The sequence below is a fragment of the Misgurnus anguillicaudatus genome, chromosome 20, assembly GCF_027580225.2.
Source record: "Misgurnus anguillicaudatus chromosome 20, ASM2758022v2, whole genome shotgun sequence".
NCBI classification, from domain to species: Eukaryota; Metazoa; Chordata; class Actinopteri; order Cypriniformes; family Cobitidae; genus Misgurnus; species Misgurnus anguillicaudatus.
The window spans coordinates 14009103-14036485 of record NC_073356.2 but is presented as its reverse complement, the minus strand read 5'-3'; the positions used below and the strand labels follow the sequence as shown (position 1 = coordinate 14036485).

The 27383-nt window shown below is 38.6% G+C and overlaps 1 protein-coding gene and 1 long non-coding RNA gene across 2 annotated transcripts; both read left to right on the top strand.

The window, feature by feature from the left end:
• The first annotated feature begins 589 nt into the window (after positions 1-589).
• col28a1a (collagen, type XXVIII, alpha 1a) lies at positions 590-23546 on the top strand. The gene is given in 34 exon segments (XM_055220792.2): positions 590-789; positions 3852-4417; positions 6160-6180; positions 6267-6326; positions 8313-8366; positions 8740-8784; positions 8882-8908; positions 9068-9112; positions 9188-9232; positions 10122-10175; positions 10275-10343; positions 10458-10526; positions 10678-10746; positions 10843-10911; positions 10998-11066; positions 11161-11229; positions 11329-11397; positions 11503-11574; positions 12026-12094; positions 13246-13317; positions 13818-13886; positions 14171-14239; positions 14337-14405; positions 14490-14558; positions 14667-14735; positions 14822-14890; positions 14988-15056; positions 15186-15266; positions 19507-19542; positions 19631-19667; positions 19754-20305; positions 20392-20525; positions 22322-22568; positions 23374-23546. Coding segments are annotated over 34 exon segments (3477 nt in total). The 5' UTR covers positions 590-668.
• An 877-nt stretch (positions 23547-24423) lies between these two features.
• LOC129419871 (uncharacterized) lies at positions 24424-26941 on the top strand. The gene is made up of 3 exons (XR_012359687.1): positions 24424-24685; positions 25661-25725; positions 26097-26941. It is a non-coding gene; the product is annotated as an uncharacterized lncRNA (long non-coding RNA).
• Positions 26942-27383: the final 442 nt, after the last annotated feature.

Below are 27383 nucleotides of genomic sequence, written 5' to 3'. Positions count from 1 at the left end.
TGATGAGGTTTCAATGCCTTTATTATCTCATTTATTGTATAAACTTTATAAATATTAACCATGATAACAAGTTTTTTAACAAAATACTATTATTACTGTTATAAAATGATAATGTAGTGTTTCCTTAAAAAAATCTTAGAAGTCTTTATGTCTTCGTGTATTATTTCATTGACTACTGGTGAATAGCACAGTTTTGTTTTAAAACAATAAATGTAATTTATTATGGAACTATATAGTAACTATGGTAAATTTCTTTAAACTATGGTAACTGTTGTGAATTTCTGTAAGGGAAGATTGTGAAAAACACAAAACACATGTACCATATTTTGCATGGTAATCTCTGGATAGTTTACAGGATAAAGCCCTCTAGACACCTTTAGCGTGTCTAAGGCAAGATGTGGATTATCAGATTGTAGTGTATGAGTAATGAGATCATAGCAGCAATAAAGTACAAGGGCTACTAGTTATATAGTGACTTTAGTGACTTTACCACAGTGGGGGAGATTACCAGGTATTAAGGATCAATTAGCACACTTGACTAAATTTATGGTAACTTTTTTATGGATGCTATTTAGCATAGCAACTTATCTGCAATTATATAAATAAATGATAATGGCAAAGAATGAGAGTATAACATATATTTTGTGCATAGACAGAAGGTTTGAAGGATGCAGTGTGGAGTGTTGCTGTGTCTCCTGCTGTTGACGCTGTCCTGGAGAGTAAGAAGCCAAACCAGAAGAAAACACAGACAAAAGCCTGAAAATAATGTCATCCAAAATGACGTTAAAAGTAAGAAGCACAACTATAGCCCTGTATGTCTGTCTTTCTCTCTGGCTGTCTATCAGTCTGCCCACCCATCTGTCTGTCTGTTTGTTTGTTTGTTTGTTTGTTTGTTTGTTTGTTTGTTTGATGGTTTGCCTGTCTACCTGCCTCTTTATCTCTCTGTCTGTGTGTGTGTGTGTGTGTGTGTGTGTACCTGATAATTATCACGTTGTGGGGACCAATTGTCCCCGCAAAGATAGGAATACCAGTGTTTTTGTGACCTTGTGGGGACATTTTGATGTCCCCATGAGGAAACAAGCTTATAAATCAAACAGAATGATGTATCTTGAAATGTGAAGTAGTAGAAGGGTTTCTGTGATGGTTTGGGTTTGGGAATGGGGTAGGTAAGGGGAATAGAATATACAGTTTGTATGGTATAAAATGCATTACGTCTATGGAATGTCCCCACAAAACATGGAAACCAGAATGTGTGTGTGTGTGTGTGTGTGTGTGTGTGTATGTGTGTGTGTGTGTGTGTGTGTGTGTATGTGTGTGTGTCTCTGTTATTTTTTGTGTCTCTTTATTTACCTGTCAGTCTGTCTGTCTGCCTCTTTATCTATGTGTTTGTGTATCTGTCTGTGTTTTTGTTTCTCTACCTAACCATCAGTCTGTTTATCTGCCTCTCTATCTGGGGGTCTGTCTATCTGTCTGTCTTTCTGTCTCTCTATTTGTCTGTTTGTTTGTCTGTCTAACTGTCTGTATCTCTATCTGCCTGTCTGTCTCTCTATCTGTCTGTATGTCTATCTGCCTGTCTGTCTGTCTCTCTATCTGTCTGTCCGTCTGTCTGCCTCTATATCTACCTATCAGTCTGTCTATCTGCCTCTCTGTCTGTCTTTGTCTATCTGTCTGTCTGTCTTTCTGACTCTCTATCTGATTTTCTGTCTGTCTGCCTCTCTATCCATCTGTTTGTCTGTCTGTCTGTCTGTTTGTTTGTCTGTCTGTCTCTTTATCTGTCTGTCAGTCTGTCTATTTCCTCTCTATGTGTGTTTGTGTATCTGTCTGTCTGTCTTTTAGTCTCTCTACCTACCCATCAGTCTGTCTATCTGTGGGTTTGTCTATCTGCCTGTCTGTCTGTCTGTCTGTCTGTCTGTCTGTCAATCTTTTGTGTCTCTTTCTCTACCTGTCAGCCTGTCTATCGGCTTCTCTATCTGTGTGTTTGTGTCTATCTGTCTGTCTGTCTCTCTCTATCTGCCTTTCTGTCTGTTTGCCTCTCTATCCGCCTGTCTGTCTGTCTGTTTGTTTGTCTGTCTGTTTGTCTGTCTGTATCTCTATCTGCCTGTCAGTCTGTCTATTTTCCTTTCTATCTGTGTCTGTCTGTCTGTTTATTTTTGTGTCTCTTTAACTACATGTCAGTCTGTCTATCTTTCTGGCTCTCTATTTGTGTCTTTGTCTATCTGTCTGTCTGTCTGTCTGTCTCTTTATCTACCTGTCAGTCTGTCTATATGCCTCTCTATATGTGTGTGTTGGTCTGTCTGTTTATTTTGTTGTGTCTCTTTATCAACCTGTCAGTCGTTCTATTTGTGTGTTTGTCTTTCTGCCTTTCTGTCGGTCTGCCTCTGTCTGTCTGTGTGTCTGTCTGCCTGCCTGCCTGTTTGTCTTTCCGTCTGTCTGCCTCTTTGTTCATCTGTCTGTGTGTCTCCATTTCTCTCCCTGTCTATCTACCTGCACGTCTTTCTATCTATCTGCCTTCATTTCTCATCTGTTCACCTGCCTGTCTGTCCATCTGTTTGTTTATCTTCAGTCCACCTGTCTATCTATTGTCTCTAAGTCTGTCTATCTGCCTCTCTGTCTCTGTGTTTGTGTCTATCTGTCTGTGCAAGCATAGTCACGGAATTTTTTGCTCATTTTTCCGTGACATTCTCATGGATCTCCGCATATTTCCGTGGCCCTGCCACAGACTTTCTTTTCCGTGGCATTCTCACGGATTGGTTACTCAACTGTTTTGTCCTATAGATCCCTTCAAGGTTTGTAAACATTGAATGACTATCGGGTGCGCGCGCAGCACGGGGTCGAACTGTTAATACCATTTAGGCTTTATAATTTAATCTAACAGGGCTCAAAAACGATGACTTACCTCAAATGAAGTGAGCACTACAAACACAAGCCTCTTTGATATTTGCATTGTCCCAGTCTGCACGTTAATTGCTTGCAGACGCAGATGTTGTTGTTTTGTTTTTTTGAGATTCTGCATGAATCGCGAAAACTTAACGGAAGACCTGGTGCAATTTTCACAGCCCACGACGTAAGTAGGCATTTTTGACGATACCGAATAATTCGCAACTCAATCTGCTGTAATGACTTTTCTGACCCCGACATGCGCAGTGGGAATAGCTTGTGACGTGAACCGTGAAGGGGTCTATTTTCTTACCATTTTCGCTTCGGTTTAGGGTTAGATTTACATAAAATGACATCCCTACCCAAACCCAACTCTAACCCCAATGCCAGGTGACAATTGATTAAAGTTTAGAAAATATAAAAGAATACATCAGAAAAAATTGTATAAACCAATACTTACAGTGACAAAGTAATGCAAGCACCAAATCTAACCCTAAACCGAAGCAACAATGGTTTGAAAATAGGAAAAAGGGCCACGGAAATATGCAGAGATCCGTGGGAATGTCACGGAAAAATGAGCAAGAAATTCCGCGACTATCCCACGGAACTTTGTGAGATGTTGGTCTGTGTGTCTTTCTTGTCTTTCTACAGTATCGGTCTCTCTATCCATCTGTTTGTTTGTCTATCTGTGTGCCTGTCCATTTGTCTGTCTGTCTGTCTGTCTCTGTCTGTCTATCTGCGTGTGTATCTTTGCCTGTCTATTTGTCTGTCTGCTTTTCTGTCTGTTTGCCTGCATGTCTTTCTGTCAGTCTGCCGCATTTTGTCTACCTGTTCATCTGGTAATCTGCCTGTATGTCCATATGTCTGCTATCCATTTGTCTGTCTGTCTATCTGTCCACCTGTCTGTATACTCACCTAGCACTTTACTGTAATGTCTTATTATTATTCTCATACTATTTTCCTGCATTTCTCAGCACTGTTTTGTCCAGTGGAGGTGGCCTTTTTGTTGGACAGCTCTGAGAAGGCCACAATGCCTCTGTTTGAGAAGCAGAAGAACTTTGTGTTGCGTTTCAGCACCAAAATGATGCAGCTGCAGGTGGCGGGCTGGCATATGCGGGTGAGACTTGCCGCCCTGCAGTACAGCAGCACTGTCTCTGTGGAACACAACTTCAGAGACTGGCAGGACATAGACGTTTTTCAAAGCAAAGTGAACTCAATGACCTACATTGGCCATGGGACCTACTCATCTTACGCCATCTCCAACGCCACTCATCTATTTACCCGACAAACCGCCCCCAGCAGCCTGAGAGCTGCCATTTTACTGACAGATGGGGTGGACCACCCGCGCAGCCCCAGTGCTGTGAACGCAGCGGCAGATGCAAAAAATCGCAACATCCGAGTGTTTGTCATTGGGCTGTCGGGTGCCACGCTAGATGAGCAGGATAATGGTGGACTAAGGTCCATCGCCAGCGCACCACCACAACAGCACCTGTTCAGCCTCACCGATACACAGTTGGATGACAAGCTTTACAGAGAACTGGTGAGTGGTGGGCATTGATGATAGTAAATGTTGCTGTTTTGGTTAATTATACTTACATTTACATATTATATTAATTTACCAGATGTTGCTTTTATCCAAAGTGACACCTAAAACACCCTGTGATTTATTCATCCTCGTGTTGCTCCAAATCTGTATGACACATTTTTAATGGAACTGCTTTTCATATAAAGTCAAGACTGGTACTGTCCAAAAAAGATCAATTAACAAAAACACCATAGAAGTATATACAGTGTTAAGTTCCCAATACTGTATCACTTTTATCATATGGAAATAAGTGGAACGCATTTATTTTTTATAAAGGAACCTGGATAAATCCACAGTTTTTATTTTTCATTGAACTATTCCTTTAGCCCCAAGTAGTTGCACCAGTTTTATAAACAGAGCCTACTGTAAATTTCTTTGGCTAAAATAGCTAAATGACCACTTACTTACCCTTTGTAAATCTGCACAGATATCAAACTTCAAACTTATTTATTTATAAAGCACCTTTAAATGCAACCGTGTTGCCCATGGTGCTGCACAACCAGATGTCCTAAATCACATTCAATGTGCCAAACACTATTAAAAAAATAAAGAAAACCCAAAAAAACAGACAATCACTCCATTTCAAAAGCCAGACTAAAAAGATATGCCAGAATAAGTTCAAGAGGATGATCACTTAGGGGACGTGCACACCAAAGCTTTTAACCCCGCGGTCGGCGCATGTTTTTTGATTCCAGTGGAAACTCTCTGCGGTTTTTCCGCCCTCGGCGCTGAGCATAGAAAGTTGAAAGAGATTCAACTTTGGGTGAAAAGCTCCGCTCGTCAATGTCAGTTCTCACACGGCCGTACAATCATAGTGGAGGAGGGACGGGACAAGTATCACAACAACCAACCGGCTCACAGCTCAAGTATCACAGCTAAAATGCCCTCGGCTGAAAAACCAGCTGGCATTAGGTGTCCTCCAGGCTTTTTCAGCCGCGTTTGGTGCACACCAAGGCTTTTACACCTGCGGCCGGTGCATGTTTTCAATTGATTCCAATGAAAACTCGCCGTTTTTCGAATAAGCCAGCAGCTAGCAGTTTTTTTCCGCACTGAAATCCGGCACTCGGCGGTTTTTCCGTGCTCTGTGCCGAGAAAAAATTCAACTTTGGGTGAAAAGCTCCGCTCGTCAATGTCAGTCCTCAAACGGCTGTCCAATCACAGTGGAGGAGGGGTGGGGCATTACCACAGCAACCAACCGGCTCACAGCTAAAGTATCACAGCTACCAAAGGGCTCAGCTGAAGAAAGCTGGCACTCAGCTAAAAAAACAGCTGGCATTCGGCGTTGTCCAGGCGTTTCAGCCGCGTTTAAAAGTTTTGGTGTGCACAACCCCTTACAGTATGATAATATCCTGCATTAGGGAAGTGCATTTAATTTATCATTTTTGCAAAATAATGTGCCTGGAGTCAATTTGCATATTTCAATATCTATATTTTTATGTTTTGTGTTCATTTTATCTAAAGATATGACATGTTGAAAGCAAAATGTTCCAATTAACCAATCAGGGTCAAGTATAGTGCAGTGTAATAATGTTGTTTAATCTGTTTTACAGTGATACAGTGCAGTAAATAAATTGTACTTATGTAGTCCTTAACATTTAAAAAAAAAATTTGTTCACATACAAACACATTTCTGTCACTATAGTGTATGTAACGGTCTTGTGTGTATCCGTCTAAAATGTCTTTGTTCTGTTTTACAGAGTGAAATGGCTAACACGGTTGTAAGTATGTTTAGATACATTACATTATCTAGTGTAAAATACTTGGCTTGTATGTATCTCATTGGTGGTTTTATATGCTTTTACAGTGTCCACAGGCTAAATCTTGTCTGTGTGAGAAAGGAGAGAGGGGTCCTCCTGGAAATCCAGTAAGTTTATATCTCCAATTACTGTACACTGTAAAACTAAAGGTGCTACATGATGCCATTTTTGGTTCCTCAAAGAATCATTCAGTCAAAGGTTCTTTGAGAATAATTTCTTTCTTAACTTTTTATCTAATCAAACCTTTTTCATTACAAAAACATTTTATGAAAGAATAATGTTCCTCCAAAAAATGTAAAATTATCATTTAGCCAAACAATAGTTCTACAGCACCTTTATTTTTAAGAGTGTACCTCAGTCTGTCTGACAGTTGGCATAATTCCATTGTTAATAGGTTTATTTTAAAACAGCGTGCTTCACTATCAAAATATATATTTATGTAAATGCTGCTATACATAAACAGTAACACAACAATATAAACCTTTACTCTTCTAACTGTACTGTATGTACATATGTAAATCAATAGCTTACATCTTTTAAACATGACTAATATTTGAAGAGTTTGGTTCCAAAACGCAATAAATCCATTTTGACAAATTTCGGTAAAAATGTGTTTTCTATACCAAGAAAGTTACAAAATGAAAACCACTATTTTCTGTTACAAACTTTCACATAGCATCTTTAGGTTATAATAGCATTAAAAATTCAAATTCATAACTTGATTTTCAAAGATTTATTATAAAAACTGCCGCCATTGTTTGTTTACACTGCGTGGAATGGTGCGCTGTGTTATGTGGAGCGGATTTATTGCATTCTGTAGAAAAGGAGGAGTGGCGTTTAGTGCGTTTTGGGAAAAAGGGAGAAAAGATGACAGAAAAACACGGCGTATATTGGATTTTGCGTAAAATTAAGAGTTTACTTTTAAATACTGACCTGATATCATACTGATATTGGCAGTAACTCGTTCTTTTTTTTTAAAAAAAAAAGCTGTTTATCGCGTTTTGGAAACAAACTCTTAATTTCCTCCATTGCTGACCTCACAATAATGTTTGTTTCATGTTCTGTGAAACAAAATGTTGTTTAGACTAGACCAGGGGTTCTCAAAGTTTACATTCAAAGGTCCAAATCTGAATTCATTTCTTTATATAACAAATCAACACAAATAGTTTGGGAAAAACATAAGTGTATTTTGCATTTAAAGTAAAAAAAATATTTTAAACATAAACACAAGAAATATGCCAAAAGTAACCAGGTGCAAAATACAGAGCAACCTAATTAGAGAAATGCCACAGTTTGTTCTTCATCAGATGCATAAACCATGGCAAAAAAGTGTGGTTGGTATGCAGAGACACTGACCAAAATTAGGGGTGCACCTATAAATTGGCTGATGATGCTTGCTATGCTTCTCAATGAATTACTGTGAAATGCCGCTACATCCAAAAGCCAGGGGGCGCTCTCGGGCAGAAACTCAATATGCGCTTCAGACGAAGAACCAGACACACGCAGCTCCAGGAAATGTCTTAAGGATATATTAATATTGCTGTTCTTCAAACCTCTTTAGGTATTTTCATGATAATAAAGAATATGTATAAAGATTATGTTTGACGAGTGTTGCTTTTTCAAATGCATGTTTTAAACGACTCAAACCAGCAGTGATAAGGACTTTGAGAACCCCTGGACTAGACTAAGAGCTGGACCTGATCTGGTCACAACAAAATAGGCTCAAAATATCTGCACCCAGTGTGCTCTGTTTAAGCAAGACTGCTAAATAACAGTAATCCATGTAATGTGAACGGTTAGCTTGTTCAATTTTTTCGAAAACTTGGTTTCTCTAAGCTTGGTTCACAGACTACAGTATGAAATTGTTCTTACTGAAGCATCTCTGTTCACATGTGCTTTCTAATATACACCTTCATCATCTGACGAGTTAAAAGTCAAGGCCAAGGAATGGGCAGACAAAAACTGAAAGTTAATTCATTGGCACAAGAGTTCATCCCATGAAGTTCGGTTTTACATTTCTGCATTTAGCAGAACTTTTTATCCACTAGTGCTTGCATGTTCCTTAAAAAGTACTTCTGTATTTTTTTCATTAGGGAAAACCAGGCGATCCGGGATTTGATGGGCCTGCTGGTCCAAAAGGATCAAGGGTAAGCCCAATACTATCTCATGGCAATTCGTACATATTTTATGAGGTGGCTAATTCATATTATTTAGCGCAACCACATTCGTACATTTTTGTACGGTTTGCCTTCACCCCTGTAACGTTGGGGTTAGGGGTGGGGTTTCGTTATAGTTTTTGTATGATTAACTTTGTACAAATTCATACGAATTAGCCTAATTGTGAAATATGTACGAATTCTCGTGATATCAGGCTGATAAGCCTCATTTCAGGGCACTAAATCTGTCTTATGTTTAGGCAAGCAACAATATTCTCATATTTTTTATGCAATGCATTCACATTTTTTAAGAATGTGTAAACATTAGATTTTTTTGATTGACATATACCCTTTCTATTTACAGGGAGAACCAGGTTTATATGGGAGTCCAGGATTAGAGGGTATTAGGGTATTATATCCTTTAATTATTTGACTTATATAATATTATATAGTATATTCGGTTAATTTGCTTACTGCAGTTATGTCATGTGGTTCTTTTGTTGCAGGGAAGACATGGACCTAAAGGAGAAAAGGCTAGTATATGTTTGTTAAAACCAATAAATTCAGTCAGCATCAGCCTAAGGGTGAAGCACCGTAGGTATACTGGACACAGTACAGTGATATATATCAGTCTCTCTCTCTCTCTCTCTCTCTCTCTCTCTCTCTCTCTCTTCTTTCTCTGTGTTCTGTAGGGAGGAAAAGGAGAGTGTGGGACCCCGGGAATGAAAGGAGTTCAAGTAGGTTTAGATACAGTGTGTGATTTTCTGGATCTGTGATCCATGGTGTTCATCACCTTTATTTTGTTCCCACAGGGTCCAGAAGGATCTTCCGGGCCTCGAGGACCAAGAGGAGATCAGGTTACACTTTTATTGAATTTCTTTATGAATAAATTACTTTCGATTGGTAAATCATGAGCCGAACATGTTTGTGTTAGGTTTTGTTGATAAAAAAATATCTCCAAATCTCCATACGTGCAGAACAATAACGCTCCCATTATTATGAATGAGACAGTGGCATACAATTCACTGCAGTGAGGAAATGATCATGCATACACAGACAGAGACTTTGATCGCTTCTCCATCCCATGCACATATGGAATGTGATTGTGGGATTAGTGATATCCATACACTAATATAGCATAGCTAAGCAGTGAATCTAGGCCTGACTGCTTCCTTTGTCTACCGGGATTGGATGGTTATTATCTACACCTATTCCCAGTGGTTTTCTATGCCTGTGATTTTGTGATGACAGCAGCCTCCGCTTTTGAACCCATTCGGATTTAGAGAGGCTGAGTACCACTTTCATTTCCCACACAGCTTTATCTTTTGTGGTGGAAAATCGTCTGGCTGTCGTGGGTGTCCTGTGATATCACATTATAACTGATGGCATAGTTACCTTTTAAAGACTTTATATGCAATGATAAGATTACATATGTTAAAGATTTAAAGGTGGTGTGTGTAAATTTTAACCAAAACCCATTCGAAGGCAATAAAAATGATACAGTTCATTATTTAAGGTCTTTATACACCACTGATAATATAATTATGTAGATTATACTGCATTTCTGTCAAGATATACTTCTAAAAGTTACACAATGCACCTTTCAAGAAACTAATTTGGTCACTTTATTGAATATTTAACTATTGGGTTGACTCTGCAACTAACTGTACAGTATGTTTCAATGTGTTTAATGTTTACTGATGAATACTGTATAAAGACCAATATTTGGTTGTCTTTCCATTTAAGGGGCCAAGAGGCAGTCCTGGTGACCCAGGCCCTGAGGGCCCTATTGGACTTAAGGTAAAAATATTTCAGCAACTTTAAGGATTTAAAATCATGAATGGCTACCAAAAAAACATCATAAAACCTATTATAAAACATCACTTACATCTTTCCCAGGGTGAACGAGGACACAGTGGACCTACCGGTCCTGCAGGCGACCCCGGCATTGGGTTTCCTGGGGCAAAGGTAATCTCAAGCTTTAAACTATTTTGGGTTTCACAAATATTTTTCAACACAATTTATATGGACAAAACAAGGATATGGTAGAATAATATTCATGAATTCTTTATGTTTGCTAAGGGGGACAAAGGCAGCCAGGGCAGACCTGGACCACCTGGACCTATTGGTATAGGGGAGCCAGGTCTACCAGTGAGTATAGACCCACAATGTTTTATTAAACTGTTCAAATTGAACTGAAGAGATACTGTATTTCATTGTGCTAAACCTGCTCTAATGTAATAACATGCAACAAACAGACACCAAGTGTGTATGGTATAATATACTAAATGTCGCTTTTTAGGGCCCACCAGGACAACAAGGATTTCAAGGCAACCAAGGTTTTCCAGGAGAGGGTTTACCAGGGCCAAAGGCAAGAGTTAACCAGATATCTCCTTTGACTACTGATGACAGTACATAAACATTTGTTTATTAAATATCAGCTCTGTTATCTACAATGTGCTTTTAGGGTGACAGAGGATTTGGGGGCCCTAAAGGTGTTCGTGGACCTCCAGGTGAAGGAATCAAGGGGGAGAAGGTAATGGACTTTCTCTAAATGAAACATGATAGTGTTGAAGATTAAGAAATACAACACAGCTGAAAGTCATTGTTCTGTTTTTGTAGGGTAACATAGGGGAACCAGGTTTGCCTGGATTGATAGGATTTCCAGGAGCAGGAATCCAGGGAGAGAAGGCAAAGCAATGTTTTTAACCAACATCTAAACCTTTGCTGTCTTTCAGAGGTAGTCAAAGTATGTCATCCATTTTTGTGGCATCTCTTATTACAGGGTGACCAGGGGCCCATTGGACCACCCGGCCCAAGGGGTCATTCAGGAGTGGGCATTGCTGGTCCTAAGGTACATTGTGTCTTTATTACTGTAATAAATATTGTAAAATGTAGAGTTCAGGACACCAAGGATTCAGTGGCACTTGCTTTTTGTTACCTTTGTTATCAGGGAGACCAGGGCTTTCCGGGAGAGCCGGGACAACAAGGTGAGAGAGGAACCGGGGAACCTGGGCCAAAGGTATGAATAATATAAAAGCTTCTATAAATGTTGTCATGTTTTGATACAGACAGGCATATTCACGTATAAAAGTTTTATGTAGTAGTGGTGTATCTGTGATTTTAGGGTGATTTGGGACCAGACGGAGCACCGGGTATTCCTGGAATCCCAGGAGAAGATGGCTCTATTGGTTTAAAGGTAGATCAGATGTTTATTCTGGGTTTACTCAGAAAATAGGATTATAATCAGATTACATTGTCATCAAATATTGGGCACTTTAAAACTTAATTATGATCCTATAAATCAATGACTCCAAAACACATGTGGACACATGAAAATCATAGACTGTAAAAAAAGATGGACGTAGTGTCCGTGACATCACCCATAGGTTTCTGAAGTTGTTTTTGAAGCCAATAGTAGGCGGTGCCTGTCGTCGCCATCTTGGCTGTGCGTCATCCTGCATCACTCGCAGATTACCGAAAATGGGTAAAGAGACGGGACGTGTGTGAAGTTGAGGTGGCTGGTTGCTGAAGTCACTTTCATGAAGAATTAAAAATTTTAAATGCAAATGTACAATTACTTGTTGGGGTCCTTTATGAAGCCATTATCCTGGCATATGTACTGCAGTATATATTATTTATATCTGCAGGGTGAGATGGGTTTGCCAGGTTTACAAGGACCAGAGGGAGCGCCAGGAAAAGGAATCCCTGGTGAGAAGGTACAGTGACATTCCCATTGACATACCTCATATTACATTTTGTCACATTAGACAGATCTAGTTGCAATTAAACAGTGATTAATAGGCCGACAGACCGTCATTAATTTGGAAAAAAATACATTTCAGCGAAATGTACAGTACCCATGTGAATGAAATCAATGCAAGGTTTGTCACTGTAAAAAGTGAACATATTTATTTATCACAGTCAGTGTTGGGGAAAGTTACTTTTAAAAGTAATGCATTACAATATTAAGTTTCTCCCCATAAAAGTAACTAATTGTGTTACTTAGTTACTTTTAATGGAAAGTAATACTTACATTACTTTAAAGTTACTTTTGCATTACTTACTTGGCTGAGGCTTGATCTCTTTCAGGCCTTGCAATTGTTTTTTATGACTGAGAAGTTCTGCATTCAGAAACTAAATTTTCCAAAATGTTAAGCTCTGGCCTGCCCTGTTCTAGCTCAGGTGTGCACGCATGAAGTGTGTAATTCTACGTGAAGTTTAATTCAGTGCATTATTATTATTTTTAAATCGAATGAAATAAACTGAAAAATAACTCGCTTTACTTTTTTTAAAAAGTAACTCAAATATTAATGTGTACATTTATAAAGTAATGTGTTACTTTACTTGTTACTTCAGAAAAGTATTATTACGATTACGTAATGCACGTTACTTGTAATACGTTACCCCCAACACTGATCACAGTGTGTTTACAGTGTATAAATTAGAGCTTAATATTTTCAGGACATTTTTATTATAAATAAAAAGAAATACATTAAAGACATTTACATTTTACAAAGAATTATGATATTTTAGTATTTGTACTGCCTTTAATTTATTCATTTTATCATTTTATCAAAATCATTGGGAGTAATGAAAATTACAGTAAAACAAGAAAACATTTTAATTTAATTTTTTTTTAAATTTATTTAAAATATTAACTTAGTTTTATTTTGGGGTGAAACATGGTCGATGAGATACACTCGAAAGCTTGTACTTAAGAATGAAATACTGCACTCTAATCTTAAGCATCTTTTATGAGTCTGTCATATACTACATGATATATGAACAAAAAAGCTGCATAACATATAAAACACTGTTTCCTCTAAATGTATTGCTTTGGGGGAATTGTTTGCAAATCTTTTCATAGGGGGACCAGGGTGTCAGAGGACCTCGGGGTCTCCCTGGAAGTCCTGGAGCAGTGGGGCCTCCAGGGTCCAAGGTGGGTGGCACAGTGACTATACTAAAACACATTTAGACACATTTAAACACATTTTAGACAGTCTAGTTTTGCACTAGAAATGTGTAGGTTAAGGTTGCTGTGTTTATAGCGTTGGAATGTCATAATGTTGAATGTTATAATTTATGACTTTTTACTGCTCGTTATTAAGGCTCAAATGGTCATGCTTCTGTAGTAAAACATTTGGTCTCCGAAATTACCCAGTCTTTGTTGTTAGAGAATTGCAAACAGTTAAAATCGTTTATCATGGACATAGTCAAAATATTTAAGCTGAGGCACAGACCATCAAACAAGATATTAATTTATTTCATAGAACATTTTACTGTAGAGGTAAAGTGTCTTAAACAGTAAAAGAAAAAAGGCATAAAATTATTAAAATATGGTAAAAATATATATTATTTTTATAATAATCTACAAAATTTATAATTGTATATATCTGCTTTCAAATCTTTATATTTTATTGTTTTCTTCCATGTATTTAGGGAGAACCAGGACGTTTTGGTATGATGGGTTTACCGGGACCTCCGGGTCAAGGATTACCTGGTTCAAAGGTCTGTGACTTTACAAACACCTCACAAACCAATAATGAGTTATTCTGCAGTGAGTTAGTTTTTTACTTGACCTTGTTTATAGTGTTATCATATAACACTGTACGATTTTATAAAAATAATAATAGCATGTATTTTTTTCATATTCTGCAGCTTATTGCAGGATCTCCGATAATACTTAATCATAAGCCCCTCATGGGTGATACATAAAGTTTGTGAAAGGTTTTTGTCAACGTTTATTATGTAATAATGATGACTGACTGTACATTGCTTGTATGTTTTCTTAGGGAGAAACAGGACCTGCAGGCCCCCAAGGTCCTGTTGGAGAGCCAGGGGTTGGGACAGCAGGGCCAAAGGTAACACCATCAGATATGCATTTTAGTACTGCTATTAATTTAATATATCAGCAGAGTTTTTTTTTACTTAAACAAATGCTATGGTTGAATATTTAAGGGTGACAGAGGAAGTCCTGGGCCAATGGGGCCACAAGGAATAAAGGGCGAGGGTTACCCTGGGCCCCAGGTGTGTAATGGAGATACAGCCTTAAATTAAACTTACTGCAAGTAAAATTGAATACTAAAATCTTTCTATGTAATATCTTCTTAGGGACTTCAAGGGTTGCCTGGGCTACCGGGTGAATTTGGACCCGAAGGACAAGGAATTCCTGGACCAAAGGTACTGTAACACTTATCTGATTCATGGACAACATAATTCACTAATTTTACTTTCTATTGCATCAGTTAAGTCTGAATTTTAGGCTATAAAGATGTTGTTTGTTCTCAGGGAGACAGGGGCTCACCTGGTGCTACCGGCCCTGCAGGGCCTCCAGGCATTGGAGTTATGGGACCAAAGGTTGTAAATCACTTTTTTACAGGACTAAATTGTGTATTTACTCAAAGTTTTTTCAATACTGATTAAGAAATTTGAATTTTTTGAAGGGTGCAACTGGCAAGATTGGCGATCCTGGTCTTCCAGGTGTTCCAGGGGAGGGTATCCAGGGGCCCAAGGTAAATGCACAATGATCTTACTCACACAGTAATAACTTTTCCTTTATCACTGAAAATCATGCGATTCGTATGTCAAGAAAATCTGTTTTAATTACAGGGAGAGCCTGGGTTTCAAGGGTCCCCTGGTCCTAGGGGGCTTCCAGGTGATGGTCTGCCAGGAGATAAGGTACCAAATAAGCACACACTGGCTGAATGTAATATATTTTTTAAAGTTTATTTCTATTAATCATGTTAACCCATTAACTTTGACAGTGGTAATAAAATATACTATTTTTTTTTTTTTTTTATAACTCAGGGTAACAGAGGCCTAAGAGGGGAACGTGGGAGCAAAGGAGAGAGAGGAGAACATGGAAAGCCAGGAAAATCCGGACCCAAGGTTTGTAGATGCTTTTAAACAACTATTCAGTTGATCAACTTACATAAGAGATAAGCACCTCATCTAACTCTCACCTGTAAAACCACCTGTAAAACCTGACTCACCTCACTCCCAGCTCATATCAATCTCACCTCACTCTTTCAACTCACTTTTGCCTGATGAACACCTTAGCTCATTTGCATGTCACTCCTGATCACACCTGATTATTATCTTCACTCACTCCTATTTGATGATCAGCTCAGCTCATTTGCACCTCACTCCCAATCACACTTGACGATCAGCTCATCTTATTCCCTCACTTACAGTTTAAATAATTCCTACCTTACTCTTTGCTCATTCCCACCTAATGATCATCTCAGCTCATTCCCACCTCATTCCCATCTTTCTCTCAACTCACTCCTGCATGATGATTATCTTACTCTCACCCAATGATCAGCACAGCTCATTACCACCTTACTTTTTACTCCCACCTGATTAGCTCAGCTCATTAACATCTCGCTCCCATCTCAAATCACTCTCACCTCACTCTGTCAACTCACTTCCATCTAATGATCAGCTGAGCTAATTGCACCTCACTCCCACCTGATGATCATCTCAGCTCATTCCCACCTCACTCTCAACTCATTCTCACCTGATGATCATCACAGCTCATTACCACCTCACTTTCAGCTCAAATCACTCCCACCTGATTAGCTCAGCTCATCCCCACCTCAATCCCATCTCAAATTACTCTCACCTCACACTGTCAACTCAGGCTATGTTTACACGTGGGCGGCTATTTTCACAAACGGACATTTCAACCTCTCCGGTTTCAAAAATAATATCGTGCACACATGTCAGTTTTCAGAAAAGTGTTTATTTACACGTACCCGTGCATATTTGCCGTCAAGAGACGCTCAAGCCCACGTAAGCCAATCACCGGCAGCGCTGGTGGTGACGTGAACTGGTTCTTCATGTTGGAGGGAGGAGTTGTTGCAGTAGGTGATTGATGACATCAACGTACCGCGAGAGCGAGTTGAGGAATCACACGTAGAGGTCTAATTTCGAATCGCTCTCGCAGTACTTTGACATCATCCGTCCGTCGGTTCTTGCAGCACCGCATGAAGTCAAACACGCGTAAAATTGCTGACCTCCGAGCACTCGTCTCTGCTTCTCGACATAATGGAGCAGCTGTATTTGCAAATACAAGCACACGAAACGAGTTTGCAGGAACATAAATGTGATCTTGGAAGCATTCAGAGTAGCAGTCGCATGTGGGCATGGGTCGCGCTTTTGGCGTGGGTGCGGGCTCTGGCGCGTTCTCTGCGACGTTGCCTGCTTGGGCATCCGTTTGTCTCACTTTGCGTGCGGCCGTGCGGCCGGGGATTTTCGGGGTCTCCACTCTGGCCGGAGTTTTTAGAAACAATCGGTTTCAGAGGCGAGTTCTCCGTTTGCGTGTAAACGAGGGGCACAAACGAAGGTAAATCTCTCAGTTTTTAAAAATAACCATGTACGTGTAAACAGAGCCTCATTTCCATCTAATGATCAGGTCAGCTAATTGCACCTCACTCCCATCTGATGATCAGCTCAGATCATTCTCACCTCACTTTCAGATCAAATAATTCCCACCTTACTCTTTTAACTCATTCCCACCTAATGATCATCTTGGCTCATTCCCACCTTATTCACACATCACTCTCAACTCACTCCTACCTGATGATCAGCTCAGCTCATTACCACTTCGCTTTCAGCTCAAATCACTCACACCTGATTAGCTCAGCTCATCTCCACCTCAATCCCATCTCAAATTACTCTCACCTCACACTGTCAGCTCACTTCCATCGAATGATCAGCTGAGCTAATTGCACCTCACTCCCAATTGATGATTAGCTCAGATCATTCTTACCTCAATTTCAGATCAAATAATTCCCACCTCACTCTTTTAACTCATTCCCACCTGATAATCATCTTGGCTCATTCCCACTTTATTCACACATCACTCTCAACTCACTCCTCCCTGATGGTCAGCTAAGCTCATTACCACTTCACTTTCAGCTTAAATCACTCCCACCTGATTAGCTCAGCTCATTCACACCTCACTCCCATCTAAAATCACTCTCACCTCACTCTGTCAACTCACTTCCGTCTGATGATCAGCTGAGCTAACTGCACCTCACTCCCACTTGATGATCATCTCAGCACATTACCACCTCACTCTCAACTCACTCCCACCTGATAATTATCTCACTCTCACCTGATGATCAGCACAGCTCATTACCACCTCATTCTCAGCTCAAATTACTCCCACCTGATGACCAGCTCAGCTCATTACCACTTCACTTTTAGCTCAAATCACTCCCACCTGATTAGCTCAGTTTATTCACATCTCACTCCCATCTCAAATCACTCTCACCTCACTCTGTAAACTCACTTCCGTCGGATGATCAGCTCAGCTAATTGCACCTCACTCCCACCTGATGATCATCTCAGCTCATTCCCACCTTACTCTCAACCCACTCCCACCTGATGATCATTTGACCTTCACCTGATGATCGACACAGCTCATTACCACCTCATTTTCAGCTCAAATCACTCCCACCTTATTAGCTCAGCTCATTCCCACCTCAATCCCATCTCAAATTTTTCTTAACTCACACTGTCAATTCACTTCCATCTGATGATCAGGTCAGCTAATTGCACCTCACTCCCATCTGATGATTAGCTCAGATGATTCTCACCTCACTTTCAGATCAAATATTTCCCACCTCACCCTTTTAACTCATTCCCACCTGATGATCATCTTGGCTTATTCCAACTTTATTCCCACATCACTCTCAACTCACTCTCACCTGATGATCAGCTTAGCTCATTACCACTTCACTTTCAGCTCAAATCACTCACACCTGATTAGCTCAGCTCATCTCCACCTCAATCCCATCTCAAATTACTCTCACCTCACACTGTCAGCTCACTTCCATCGAATGATCAGCTGAGCTAATTGCACCTCACTCCCAATTGATGATTAGCTCAGATCATTCTTACCTCAATTTCAGATCAAATAATTCCCACCTCACTCTTTTAACTCATTCCCACCTGATGATCATCTTGGCTCATTCCCACTTTATTCACACATCACTCTCAACTCACTCCTCCCTGATGGTCAGCTAAGCTCATTACCACTTCACTTTCAGCTTAAATCACTCCCACATGATTAGCTCAGCTCATTCACACCTCACTCCCGTCTAAAATCACTCTCACCTCACTCTGTCAACTCACTTCCGTCTGATGATCAGCTGAGCTAATTGCACCTCACTCCCACTTGATGATCATCTCAGCACATTACCACCTCACTCTCAACTCACTCCCACCTGATAATTATCTCACTCTCACCTGATGATCAGCACAGCTCATTACCACCTCATTCTCAGCTCAAATTACTCCCACCTGATGACCAGCTCAGCTCATTACCACTTCACTTTTAGCTCAAATCACTCCCACCTGATTAGCTCAGTTTATTCACATCTCACTCCCATCTCAAATCACTCTCACCTCACTCTGTAAACTCACTTCCGTCGGATGATCAGCTCAGCTAATTGCACCTCACTCCCACCTGATGATCATCTCAGCTCATTCCCACCTTACTCTCAACCCACTCCCACCTGATGATCATTTCACCTTTACCTGATGATCGACACAGCTCCACCTTATTAGCTCAGCTCATTCCCACCTCAATCCCATCTCAAATTTTTCTTAACTCACACTGTCAATTCACTTCCATCTGATGATCAGCTCAGCTAATTGCACCTCACTCCCATCTGATGATTAGCTCAGATGATTCTCACCTCACTTTCAGATCAAATATTTCCCACCTCACCCTTTTAACTCATTCCCACCTGATGATCATCTTGGCTTATTCCAACTTTATTCCCACATCACTCTCAACTCACTCTCACCTGATGATCAGCTTAGCTCATTACCACTTCACTTTCAGCTCAAATCACTCACACCTGATTAGCTCAGCTCATTCACACCTCACTAGTGATGCGGGGGTCTGCGTTTTTTACAACCCGTGGGTCCCTATTTTTATGAAATATTTGGTCTATTTTATAAAAAATGGTTACTGTAGTTATTTTATAGCTTAAAATTCAATTTCTAAATTGAGTTAAATGTAGTCCGCTTTTAACAGTTTATAATTAACTTAATGGTTAAGTATTATTTATTGTAGATAACATAACAAACAGCTCTATAACTAATATTGTAGGGGAAAGAAGGACAGAAAGGAGAGCCTGGCTTATCGGTGAGTCAAAACATCGTACACCTTTCACTTTATCAGAACACAAGCAAATACTGTATATATATAATTTACATCTCTATTTATGCCAAAGAAAGAAGAGGTGCTCCAAGTAATTTGGGAAATGTGTGGTATGTAACCATTCCTATTATTTTAACACAAACTTTATAAATAAGCTTAGTGGGGACAGAACTACTATGTAGTTTTTTCCCTCCAGGAAGTGGACTCAAATGCAGAAGTCCTCTGGAGCTGGTCTTCATCATTGACAGCTCAGAGAGTGTTGGTCCTGAGAACTTTGAGGTGGTGAAGGATTTTGTGAACGCACTGATTGACCGTGCGTCCGTGAGCTGGGATGCCACTCGTGTGGGTGTGGTGCTCTACAGTCACGTGAATACGGTGGTGTCCAGCCTGCAGCAGATGTCCGACCAGTCTGGAATCAAAGCTGCTGTGCGCAGGATGCCATACCTAGGAGAGGGGACATTCACAGGTAGCGCCATCCGCCAAGCCGCTCAGCTCTTCCAGGCAGCCCGGCCGGGTGTGAGGAAGGTTGCGGTTGTGTTGACAGATGGGCTGGCGGACAGACGGGACACAGTGAGGTTGGAAGAGGCTGCGGAAGAAGCTCACGCTGATGGGATTGAGATCTATGTCATTGGTGTCATGGACAGCAGTAACTCAGAATACACAGAGTTTAAAAATGAGATGAACCTTTTAGCCTCTGATCCTGATTTGGAATACATCTACTTGATCGATGACTTCATGACACTACCCTGTAGGTTGTCCGAGCTGATATGTCTAAATTCATATGGTCCTTTAAATGATGATGTATTAATTCTTTGTTTTTTTTTATATATTTAGCATTGGAGAATAGGCTACTAAGTCAGATCTGTGAGCATGATGATGGCAGCGCTTTCCACCCATTAAGACCCAGTCCTATTCCAGACGAACCTGAGTCCCCCACCAGTAATTATTTCCCTACAGAGAGCAAAGAGGTGCCCCTGCATACTTCTACACAAGCACACAACAATAACTTCTAGTCTAACAATTAATATGATATATGTGAAGGTTGTTAAATTACTTATTAGAAAGCAAAAATCAAGGAAATGTATTATTCAAATGTAAAGAAAAACACCCTGGCATATTTCAGTTGTTTAGAAAAAAAAGGTAACTTTCCACTTACATAGAAATGTAGATCTTATCACTTAAAGGTCACACTCAGGCGACACACAATTAGGTTCAAACAAATATAAAACTGAATTTCTCATATTAGTTGACCTTTAATTAGGGCTGTCAAAATTAACGCGTTAATAACGCGTTAACGCAAATTCATTTTAACGCCACTAATTTTATTAACGGAGATTAACGCAACGCGCAATTTCTGTTTGACCCTTGGTCCAGCCCATATAGTTGAATGAACAGAGACGCAGACAAATGTGACTCTCTCTAAATGAGTAAAAGGTTTTCATAGAAATAAGAACATTAAGCAAATCGTCTACCAAATCCAATGCTTTAAATGCTCGTTGGACATCTGAAATGATCTTTATTTATACGTCTGAGAGGTGTAACGTTACCGTCCTCCTAATGCTTAATCTAATACAAAAATGCGTCTCAATTCATTTTGGTTTCGCTTTTATGCATGACTTAAAAAATAGACTGCAGGACTTGCTTGATGTTAAAATAGTCATTAAGAGAGATAAAGTTCGGTACCTGATTAATGTTAAAGAGTTATTAAGAGCGACAAGACTCAAAAGCGATCCCCTCACGCTGACTGACATCTGAAGCGCGTGCACACAGACGCGCGAGTGCGCGACCTGGAGACATCTACACAAATTACAGTTTTACAAATATCTGTTTTTATAAGAATTCACGCAGGTAGGATCTATAATCTGTTATGTCTTAAGTAAATGTTTGGTTAACTGTTGGGTAAAAATATCTGATGTGTAACATTATATTAGATCACTTAGATTTTAAGCAGTCTGTCTCAATGTCAAACAAAAGGAAAAAAGTTGAACATACATTGATGATGTTTTTGCTTTGTGTGTGCTAAATCTATTAGTTTTACCAGTGATTTTAAGGTATTGATGTGGTAATATAATGTATGGATGTGGTAATTTTTGTGGTAATTTGACTCTTTCATCTTCAAACACGTGTAGTTCTGTCATATTTTGTTATATTTCAACAAATCATGCATTGTTCTATGTTTTAATAGAGAATGTCAAAATATGAACAACTATTTTTTTTAAATTGGCTAATTCTGACTCAACTTGCCAGCACAGGTCACAAATGATACAGCAGCAAACAAAAATGGAGAAAGAAAAATCTTCTTAAAGGAAAATTCGTATACAAAACAATGGCTGATGATCCTGTTAAAAATGTAAACAGGCTATTGTTAACATACATTTGCATAAAGCATCTATATATATGTATATATGATTAGAATATTAAAAACCTGAAAAGTGTTAAATTAGGGTAAATTTAAAATGGATAAAAATGTGTGATTAATTTGCGATTAATCGCAGTTAACTCATGAAATCATGCGATTAATCTAGATTAATTTTTTTAATCTATTGACAGCCCTACCTTTAATGTTTTATACCATTTATAAGTTTGCAAAGTTTCTGATTGGATTGCATAGACAAAGTCAGATGTGCTCAGTGTTCTTATGGGCTGTTAAAAAATAGCATGAAGTCTTTTTCACCACAGACTGTGTTTATAATTTATAAAGAACCCACTGATTTTGTGATTGATGATCTTGTGGTCATGGTCTAAAAGTCTTTCTTCATCATAGGCTGAACTTCCAGCAGAGTTTGAGACGCCTTCTCCTCCTCAACTAACAGATTACGAAGACATCATTTTTAATGAGTCTGCCTACAAGTTCCCTATGGTGACAGCAGCCCCATCTGGAAACACGATTGGACCCCAGTCCTCTAACTCAGCAGTGGGACCCCAGATACCTACAGATGTACTGCGTATTCCAGAAATCAGCCCGTCTCCACAAACATTACTTCCGCCTCAGCCCGAGGTCTTTGTAGAAGGTATCTCACACATATTGACTCATATAAATGCTTCAATTTAACACTAAAAAGACGTAATGTTGTACTTCTCAGTTTTGAGGTTGTGGTTCAATGATAATGCATTAAAGGATTAGTCCATTTTCTTTCAGATAATCCAGATAATTTACTCACCACCATGTCATCCAAAATGTTGATGTCTTTCTTTGGTCAGTCGTGAAGAAATTATGTTTTTTTGAGGAAAACCTTCCAGGATTTTTCTCATTTTAATGGACTTATATGGACCCCAACAATTAACACTTAACTCAACACTTAACAGTTTTTTTTTAATGGAGTTTCAAAGGACTCTTCACGATCCCAAACGAGGCATCAGGGTCTTATCTAGCGAAACAATTGTCATTTTTGACAATAAAAATAAAAATATGCAAACTGTTAAGTGTTGAGTTAAGTGTTAAGTGCTGAGGTCCTATAAAGTCCATTAAAATGAGAAAAATCCTGGAATGTTTTTCTCAAAAAAACATAATTTCCTCTCGACTGAACAAAGAAAGACATCAACATTTTGGATGACATGGTGGTGAGTAAATTATCTGGATTTTTTTTTTTTTAAGAAAATTGACTTATCCTTTATTAATTTGTCAGGGAAACATCACTTATTTGGTTTGAGTGATCAATTTACGTATAAAGCATTTAGACATTTATTCAGTGCTGTCCACCTTTAATAGTGCCCGTTGTAAACTAATTATAATACTGCCACCCTTAATCTTTAACTGTGCATGAGAGATGCATTTCAATTGAATTGTATTACATATGAGTGTTTTTTTTTTTTTAGATGGAGGCTGTAGGCAGGGATTGGACCCTGGGCCATGTAGGACATACAGGGTGATGTGGTACTATGACCCAGAGGCAAACTCATGCGCACAGTTCTGGTATGGTGGTTGCCAAGGCAACAGCAACCGTTTTGATACAGAAGACATTTGTAGAAAAGCTTGAGTTCAGACATAATCCAATGAAGCATAATGCTTTATTCATCAGGTTTGTATCACTGATTTATATTTATCTAGCTATATGTCACCAGTAGAGTTAGATATGTGACACTCTCCATGTGAAATCCATAATCTAAATCTGAGATTAGGAGCATCAAAATTTGATTTCAGTCATTGATTGCTCATTGATCTTTAGTTAATATTAAATATATTAAGGATATATTTTCACAGAATGTTCTTTATGTAGGATGATTTCATGTAGAAAACAGTCAATCCAAACATTTATGTTCATTTAGTGCATCTCTGTTGTGCTCTTATTTAAATGACAAATGGCAAGTTGGTTTACTGTAGTCGCACTGAAAGTGTTTTGTTTAAACTTTCATTTTTTATGTTGCAACTTTAAAACAGTGTGAAACAAAAATCATTGTAGAAGTATATTTCTGTTGAATATAAATAATTGCTTCATCTGTACAACAAAATTAATTCTAGTGAGTCACATTATTTGTCAGTATACCCTGTCAGAAAAAATGACAAAAATGGTCCCTAGCTTTGCATCTAAAGAGTTCATATTAACACCTAAATAGTACAAATTGGGAGCTTTCTAAAGGCTACTGCCGAAGTGAGTTTTGGGTCATTTTTGACCATGTATATTGTTTATTACGTACAGCATTTTGTTCCCAAAATGTCCCCATGCATTTTTGTGCTTTTTTGTGTTCAAATTTATGACAGTAGTAATGTTGTGTGTCAAAATATTTGACAGAATACGTCATTTTGATTTACAGCATTTCATCAGTAAAATTATTGATGTTTGTTTATGTATCAAACAACCGTATGCTCTTAGAAGTGCCAATGATCTCAGGAATTTGGCCTCTCTTTTTAAAAGACTGCTGTTGTAAAATACTTTACACTCTAAAAATGGCTGGGTTATTTTTTAACCCAAAATGCTGGGTTGAGTCTGTTGGGTTGTTTTGCTGGGTTATTTTTTTACATTTTAAACACTTTTTGGGTAGTTTCAGTTTTCTAGGTGTTGGGTTAAAACTGCTGGGTTATTATGTTGGGTTGTTTGAAGAGGCTCACGTGCTTCGCGCCCTTGATGTTTGAATGTGCTCGGCAATGGTCGTCGTGAAAGGACAGAGTCACTGAAGCAGTTGTTTCAAGGTAAGTTTATATGCTTTTGTGAACATTTCATGAATATAAACAAGATTATAACATTTTGCGAGACAGCAACGTGTTAATTTATACTGACTAAGACGACGGGTGTAATTTAGAGGAATGACAACTGTTACCTCAGATCGCCATTTACACAAATTGACTTGAATAATCGTTCTAAGATGTTTGATATGGCATATTAATAAAATTAATAAAACAGATGTTACAAAATCCCCATCACACGGTTGATTACGTTAACTCATGACAATTTCTGTAAGCCTTTAACAAAGCGAGTCAAAACCGGTACAGAGTGGACCTCCGCAACCCACTTCGGCTTTTTGTGTCACACACGCGCATAGTTTTCCCTTTCCCAGCTTAACAAGCGATAGCGACGCTGTTAAATTAAATTTAGCGACAAACGAATTGCTTTCTTGTCATTCGATATGTAAAGACAGACCGCAAAGGGCGAGGCGCGAGCAGAAGCACATGTTAACTTTACCGGCGGCGCCGCGGCGGAGGATCACGGAGCCGTCGTCTACGCTGTCACTGAGGCAAAGACAAGAAGCACATTCACTTCACAGTCGGTACGGCAGGTAACGCGTCGATAAATTAAAACGAAACAGCGTTTCCAAGAACTGGTGTCTTATATGTATGCTTGTTCCTCTCTTTTAAAATGAAACAATAATTTAAGTGTTTGAATATGAACTTGAAAACATAAACGTATTTGTCACCAAGACGGAGGCTGCGTGGAAGTGACTATCTGTTAACAAACATGTATATGTGTACTGTTATATGAATTTAGATGTGTTATTGAGTCGTATTTAGTTACTATTTTATATTCATTTCATAATATTTTTGGGTTGTCTCCTGTGATTTCAAATGTATATTGACCAACCCTCTGATCTGTGGCTGATACTGTATCAGAGATGTTATGTTTTTAGCAGAGATCAGATGTGATGTTGTTTTCCAATTCTTTTTTTTTAGAGTGTGCAGAGTTTTAACGTCCATCCATTGATGAGGCTAGCAAGACCTTCAAACAACTTCAGCCAGTAAGTATAACATTTAATAATTCCTATTTAAAATATATTTAGAATGAATTATCTGCTAAATTTTAGTTCTGCAGTACTTTATTCTTTATAGTCAGATCAGATCATCATATTTGTCAGTCTGTGTGGTTTGCAGCCTTTGTTGTTGGCAAAAAAGTTAAAGGAGTGTAACACCAAAGTCTTATGCAAACTGTAAACAGGCTATTGCATTTTTGGAAAAAAAATCTCACACGTGGTGGTAATGCGGCCAGGGATGCAAATGAAACCCTTATAATTTTTATAAAATATATAATTCACTTGGCCCACATGGTTTTCTGAATACTTCAATCTGATCATTCAGTTCAGACCACTAAAAGTGTTTTCCTCTTTTGTAGATTGCAACAAATGTGGTGGAATTTCTTCTCTGGACAGAATCCTCGAAACCCTTTCCTTTCGTCCTGGCCATGGGAAACATGCAGCAGATCTCTCAATCTTTTTTCCCAATCAGTCTCTCTGAATACGGAAGTGACTTAAACTGCAATTCGGCCAAGATGGCGACGGCACGCACCGCCTACTTTAAGCTTCAAAAATGCTCTTCACAAACCAATGGGTGACGTCACAGACACTACTTGCATATTTTTTACAGTCTCTGGTTTAAAGGCATTTTAAGTGCTTAAAAAAATAAATACCCCAGGCAATGTGCTTCTATGGGAATTCCTGTAGTCTGTCATTTTTCAAATGGATGAATCCCCTGCTGTTCGATTCCTTTGTACATCTTTGTTCGCGACGAGTAACTTTAATAAATGAAGTATTTTTAGTCAAATACATTCCATTCTGTGAAACTTAAAACATTTGTTCTTTAAAAAAACTTTACACATCTATGAATGATTTTACTTTTAATTTAACAATTACATTGTTTCTTTTTTACACTGCTGTAGTTTTGTTTATGTACATTTCAGTATTTCATATATATATACTGTAAAATTACAAATTCTGTCTTAAATTCAAACGAATTGATTCAACCTGTTACATTGTTACTTCAATGTGCATAATTTATGATATTTTATAAATATATTTATACTTGGGTCAGTAAGCAGTCCTTTAAATGATTTTGCAACTTACAACTGTAAAAATGTAAGAGTTTGTAGTTATTTTGCAATCAAATAAACATTTATTTGCTGTTAACAATGGTCTTGATTTACAATAAAGCACATGATAAAAAGAACCCAGCAAGAATAACCCAAAACCCAGATTATTAATCCCATAAATGGTTAAAATGACTACATGTTGGGTTTTCTCAACAACCCAACCTGCTGGGTTAAAATGTGTTACCCAACGTGTTGGGTTACTTTAACCCAGCATGTGTTCTTTCCAATATTTACCCAGCGCTGGGTTGCCAATTGGGTTGTTTTTAACCCAACCATTTTTAGAGTGTAGTTTCCCTCATTAACAAATACTATGTCTGAATTAACAAATTATTTTTAATTAAATTTAACAAAAAGTAAAGAACCTGATAAACCTGTTTTAATGTGTGGAATAGTAAATATAGCTAATATATGATTTATTTTCAATGGTCTTTAATTGAAGAACTGTATACACTATATTAATAAAGTTAAATAATGTTAATTGCTCACTTCTATTTTATTACATCTGCAACAAGAGCATATCCAGATGGTCCTCAG